Source organism: Puntigrus tetrazona, unplaced genomic scaffold (assembly GCF_018831695.1).
Source record: "Puntigrus tetrazona isolate hp1 unplaced genomic scaffold, ASM1883169v1 S000000173, whole genome shotgun sequence".
NCBI classification, from domain to species: Eukaryota; Metazoa; Chordata; class Actinopteri; order Cypriniformes; family Cyprinidae; genus Puntigrus; species Puntigrus tetrazona.
The window spans coordinates 661,054-667,375 of NW_025047844.1; the positions used below are offsets into that span (position 1 = coordinate 661,054).

The 6,322-nt window shown below is 37.7% G+C and overlaps 1 protein-coding gene across 1 annotated transcript; it reads right to left on the reverse strand.

The window, feature by feature from the left end:
• Positions 1-243: 243 nt before the first annotated feature.
• Positions 244-4,748, reverse strand: LOC122333022 (tapasin-related protein-like). The gene is made up of 8 exons (XM_043230517.1): positions 4,615-4,748; positions 4,325-4,510; positions 3,991-4,248; positions 2,512-2,835; positions 1,830-2,153; positions 1,647-1,739; positions 851-870; positions 244-668 (listed from the first exon to the last, which is right to left on the reverse strand). Exons 1-8 carry the CDS (start codon positions 4,658-4,660, stop codon positions 606-608), a joined length of 1,314 nt encoding a protein of 437 aa, XP_043086452.1. The 5' UTR covers positions 4,661-4,748; the 3' UTR covers positions 244-605.
• Between the last annotated feature and the right edge of the window lie 1,574 nt (positions 4,749-6,322).

Here is a 6,322-nt window from a genome sequence, read left to right on the forward strand (position 1 = left end):
GAACAAGGAGATAGATTAATATCAGTGAATGATTAACAACTCTCCCTTTATCATTTAAACACAGTGACACTGGAAGAGAATAATTCATGGATAATCACAGAAAGAACACACGGAAGTACGGAAACTAAAGTGAAGCTAAATTATTATTGCTTATTTTTTAATCACACAAATATGAGACCTGTTATTAAACTTTGAACTGCATGTGTATGTAGTTGGTTACTGACAGGAGAGGAGATACGACAGTAAGAGAAAAAGAATATTTCTTTATTGCGCTGTCAGTAACTGTAAAGAAAGTGACGTAAAGCCAATGCTCACGATTTATGTGCTCACACTATACGTCTGAAATACTCGGCTTGTGCTTGCTAAAAAACATCTCAAATCTGTGATACTGTGAAGATTTGTGATTTCACATCAATGCGTTAAATTCTTATATACAGCATTAAAATCTTAAATCTTATATACAGCATTAAAATCGCCTCCAAGTGTGAAAAAGAGTATTTACAATATGGAAATGAGGGTTGTCGGTGTATTTTCAGTGTACTTCTCATGAAATAAATATATTTTCAACACAATCAAGTGGCTTTATCGGCTTTAGTAAACCTTCACTACACACTCCACATCTTCTCACGGAAAGTGCTGGACCTCGACGAACGGAGCAGCAGGAGAAACTGTAGAGATGAAGAGAGAAAAAACACACAAAGACAGGCCGTGTTGTAATATAAGGTACAGACGGACACACACACACACACACACACACATGCACAAACATAAACAGCATAAATCACATAAATGGTAAATCTGTACAAACTATTTCTTTAGTAGAAATGTAATTGTAACTGGTCGTTCTTACCATTTTTGCTGCTTTTCTTTCTAAAAAAGTAAAAATATTAAGAACATGAGACTTGCACAGAGAAATATAATAAGGAAAAGGTGAAAAAAATATTTTCATTCAAGATAACATTTAAACTTTAAAAGACCACCGTAATTCTTTATTCATCAGCCACACTATTACAGTCTGCTAATGACAAATAAGTCTTATTAGGATTATGAGATATTACTATAAAAATGTGTCTATTACTTTGTTTTCCTCTAAGACAAAAAAAGAGGAAAAAGTTTGAACATTGTACTTAAAAAAAAGTAAATAAAATGAGGAAATAAATAAATAATTAAAAACAACAAAACTCTTAATATGAAATAACTAATAAAATAATAAAATATATTCATTCAATTAAAATACATAAAGATGTTTAAAAATCTATTTAAATATTAAAATTTACGTATATATTTATTATAGTAAATGTAAAAAAAAATAATATATATATATATATATATATATATATATACACATTTCTTTATTTTGCCTAAAAGTATTTTCATTTTCATTTTTTTTACGTAGTTTAAGGTGTTATGCTATTCTACAATGTGCATAAACATGTCTCAAATTATTTCCAAATGTTTTTTTTTTTTTTTGTTTGCAATGCATCTATGTGAAAAACCAGAATTGTATACGACATGTTAATGTGATCATATCGATCAAACAGGAATATGTGATGGCTAGTGCGTTCAGGATGTAAAAAGCCCCAAACAAACAAACAATAACATTTCAAATGAAGTTCAAAGTGGTTTTTAAACAACAAAAGTCTTACCTTTAAGAAACCGAGGAAAGGCATAACAAAAAATGAATAGCATGGCAGTTATGACTACAACCGATTTGATACTCCACCAGGAAGAGCCAGGATCTGTGATCAACAAGAGAGTATATCGATGGTCATCAGGCCACATAATGCCTGGTTAATTTCACTGATATTCTATGCTTGCGTCTGATTCACCTGTAACTGTGAGGGACACGCTCTTTTCAATGGGAGCGAGCAAGGACTTATGGGACACTCTGCAGGTGTACGTATCTCCAGAGTCCTTCACGCTGGGCTTCAGATAGAAGAAGGCCGAGTGCGAGTATGTGCCGTCTTTATGACGTTGATGACTGAACATCGTAACATCGGTCAGGAGTGAAGGCCCGCCTCCGGGAGCTTCCCGGTACCACTCGATGTTTGCGTCCAGCGGATAATACCTCTCCGCGTAACATATCAGCTTCCGCCGCTCACCGGCCACCGCGGACAAGCTGGAGCCCACGTTCACAGACACGCTGGGTTCTTCTGTGGAGTTTGAAAGAGAAAAAAGAAAGCCAACGTTCACCCTTCGTGTTATTAGAAAGAGCGACACAAAAGCTGCCATCTCACCAATCCTGTTTATTGTATTTTATTTTTTTATTACTGAATTATATGTATACATACACATCTATAATGCAGGTATGGTCTCAACAAAAGATAGCAGAGGATTCCACATTTTATAGAATGAATTGACAATTGAGTATTTGATTGACATCAAATCTTTCAACCAAGAGAGGTTGGGATGGAGGCATGAGGATTTCCAGTGTAACAGTAAACGTCTTTTGGCTATCAATGAGGCAAAGGCCGTAATATCGGCATGGTGCTTCTTATATAGCCATCTCACCTCTTAGCGTGAGTGGAATAGCGTGGCTGCCGTTGAGAGGAGGAACCGTCACAGAGCAGACATACGTGCCCTCGCTGTGTTTATTGGTGGGTGGAAGTTTAACGGAGACGTTTCCAGCAGCGATGGCCCTGACGGACACTCCGGAGCCTTCGCTCTTCCCCGAGCGGCTGGAGTAGCTGAAGAGTTCGCCGCGCTCCCCGTGTTTCTTCCAGACCACCGTCACGCGAGGAAGATCGTGATCCACTCCATACTGACAGTGCAGGGTCGGCTCCTTCAAGAATCCCACCTCCACGGACGGCGTGCGAGTCAGAAGAAACATGGCCGCTGGAAAACACGGTAGGAAACCGCACATTTTACACTGCTTTTATCTCGCGTTCTGTTCATTAAAACGACATGTTTATCATCGAGCTAAAGGGTTGCTTTCAACATTTTGCCATAAATTGCGTTCTGAAAGACGTTTAACACGCCGGGCTTAAGTAGCAAGGAACTAACGAGAATAATTGCAGAAACACAGGTGACTTAAGTGAAAGAAAACCAGGAGCACATGGGGAGTTGTATTTGAGCTTATACCAATGCCAAAAAAAAGTTATGGGAAAACAAGAACAATTATAACACATTGCATTCGATTTTTACATTATCAATGTAATTAATGTTCGCTTATTACAACAAATTGCATTTCCCATTAAGCTTCTCTTCAAGTCCTCATTAAATGCCTATTTTACATTTATTCCCTAATAATAAAACACATTTTTAAAGTTCTCCTCGATTGTGTCTCCATTCCAACATAACAACTAAAAGATAGTTATTTGACAGCGTTTTTCAAATTCAGTAAACATAACTCCTACTATCAAGAATATAACAACCCGTTCTGTTTAGCATTTTCACAATAATTGGCGTTTATTGATTATTAACCATTTCTTCAATCAATCAATCAATCAATCAATCAATCAATCATTTTTATTTATATAGCGCTTTTAACAACACAGGTTGCATCAAAGCACTGTACAGTATAAAGTAGAAGAATACAATGACAGGGATGTATAATGACGAGAGTGACCAATTTGTTATTAAATGTAAAGACGGTCTCTGTAATAAATTTGACGTTAAGTCACTAGAAGTTAAGTATCCCCAACCAAGCAAGCCAGAGGAACCAAAACCCCATCCATACAGAATGGAGAAAAAAAAAACCTTGGAAAGTCCTTCAAGTGAAGCATATTTCTATCAAGTCAGTTCTTTTGAAGCGAGTTCGCATTTATTTCAAAATATCTATTAGAACACATTAACCAATGACATAGACGTTTAACGCTGTATTTTATCAGACCACCAGTCAGATAATAACACGTCTCACGTCATTTCAGGTTTGAATATGACACCATCGTCCAGGAATATCTCCCTGAATGTTGGCTTTTATGTTTGCACTCGTCTTAAAGGAGCCACCACCTCTCCTGCCTCCTAGAAGCCACCCAGCTCGACCGTTACCTGAAGTGGTCAGGAAATCTCCATCATGGATGGTTATCCATTGCAGGAAGTCCACCTGTCCTTCAGCCGTCGCTGTAGTCGTGTGTTTGAGGAAGGTGGTGATTGCAAACAAGCCATCTGAATGCAGTGTAGCCGTGAACCAGACGTCGTGATCCTGCGGCCAACGGGTTACGATCCTTCCAGCGCTGTATCTACGGATCTCACATTGCAGTTCATCCTCACTTCCCTTCAAATAGCGCCTCATGTCCACTTTAGAGGCTGCATTATAGCATACGACAAAATGAACACACAGTGGCAAAGAATCGTTATTATTCTAGGTGATCAGTAAGTCGACCTGCGACGAGGAAGGTGACGGAGGTAGGGTGGAGAGGCTCGTCACCGACGTTTCCAAACTGAAGCACAGCTCGTCTGGTGATATACTCGGTTTCTATATGGCCTTCTTCATTTTTGCGAACGTCCTCATCCATAAATGTACAGGGAAGCCACTGTAGATCATAAAGAGACTGAGAGCCGTTTACACCTGTTCGAAACAAACAAGGATAAACCCTCTATTAATTGTACATGAAACACGGAGCTGAACGTGGAAAAATCAGCAGGGGAATCTAAAGTCGCATTTAGAAATACCTAAGCATAAAAGTGCTAAGAAAAGGCTGCCAAAAATCCAACACATAATGTTTTATCTCGTCCTCGGGACAAGCATTCTAGTTTCCAAAACAGTCATGCAAGCAATTTACTTTCTCTTTCGTTTTGAGAGAGACAAAGAGAGAGAGAGAGAGAGAGAGAGAGAGGGAGAGAGAGAGAAAGAGAGAACTTGTAACTTGGGATGGTAACTTGTAGTGCATTACCGCCACCTACTGGACTGGAGTCTGCACGTGTTTATAGGATTGAGAAGGGAAAAAATTAAATAAATAGAAAATACAATTGAAAAAATACTGGATACTGGATTGTTTAAATATTCAATCAATTGATCGATCAATCAATAATTATTTATATAGTGCTTTTAACAACACAGGTTGCATCAAAGCACTGAACAGTATAAAGTAGAAGAATACACTGACAGGGATGTATAATGAAGAGAGTGAACAATTTCTTATTAAATGCAGAGACGGTCTCTGGAATCAATTCAACGATAATCTCTAGAAGTTAAGTGTCCCCAACAAAGAAGACAGAGGAACCAAAACCCCATCCATACAGAATGGAGAAAAAAAAACCTTGGGAGAAACCAGACTCAGTTGGGGCCAGTTCTCCTCTGACCGGACGCCCAGAACCTAACTTCCTGTTAAATTTTAAATACAGCTGTGTCAGGTAGTGTAAATGACTTAGTGTGTGTGTGTGTGTGTGTGAGTGAGTGTGAGTGTGTGTGTGTGTGTGTGTGTGTGTGTGTGTGTGTGTGAAGTGTGTGTATCAAGAATTAATTCCTGATATCACCCATTTAATTCTTGCTATTAGCAGTTGAATAACTCATATCAACAAGTGCATATGTTTAAATGTTTAAAGGGTGAAAAAAATATCTCAGATATAAAAAAAAATTATTTCTACTTTCTAAATGCACATATTAGCTTTCTATTTCTTACTAGTACCAGTATCATTTTTGATTCCAATATCTGCATTTTTATTAGTAAAATGTCAACAGTTCATTGCAATTTACTGTAACTGTTGACATTATCAATTGCGAAATCTAAAAGGACTTTTGTTACTAACAGTTTCACTCATGATATCAGAAATGAACAATGTCACTAGTGACGATTAAATTGTTGATATCAAGAATAAACGTGTATTAGAGACCACATGATTACTGATATTGTATTTCTGATATGTGGAATTGCGATTTCAAATATAAGAAGTGAATTATTGATCAACGGCAGATTTTGAATGGCAGTGATATTTAACTAGTGAACAATTAATTGTTGAAACGCAGAATTGATCTATTTGCCGATTCGTGATATCAAGAATGAACATTTTATCATGTAAAAATGTCATTGTTGATGTCATGGATTCATATCCTGAGAATGAATAAAAGTCAAAACTGTTTGCCGTGTGTGCATGGGCTTCTGGGAACTCTTTGAGTTACTTAATTGAACCAGTTCATTGTCTGCAGTGATTCAATGAAACGAATCAGACGAAGCTCTACGAAGCATCAGAAGTGTCCATAGCTCCTGTCCATCGCTAGAGGTCAGTGTGTGTTTGACTAAAACACTACAGCCACTAAAACACCAGCGAGTCGGGCTCAGAAGACGTTCATCTGCTGGGAAATAAACAGCTGAAAAGACTAAATGTCTGAAAGTAACTTCAATTTGCTGTCAGTAAATGCACAACTAGCATGGGTTTAGGA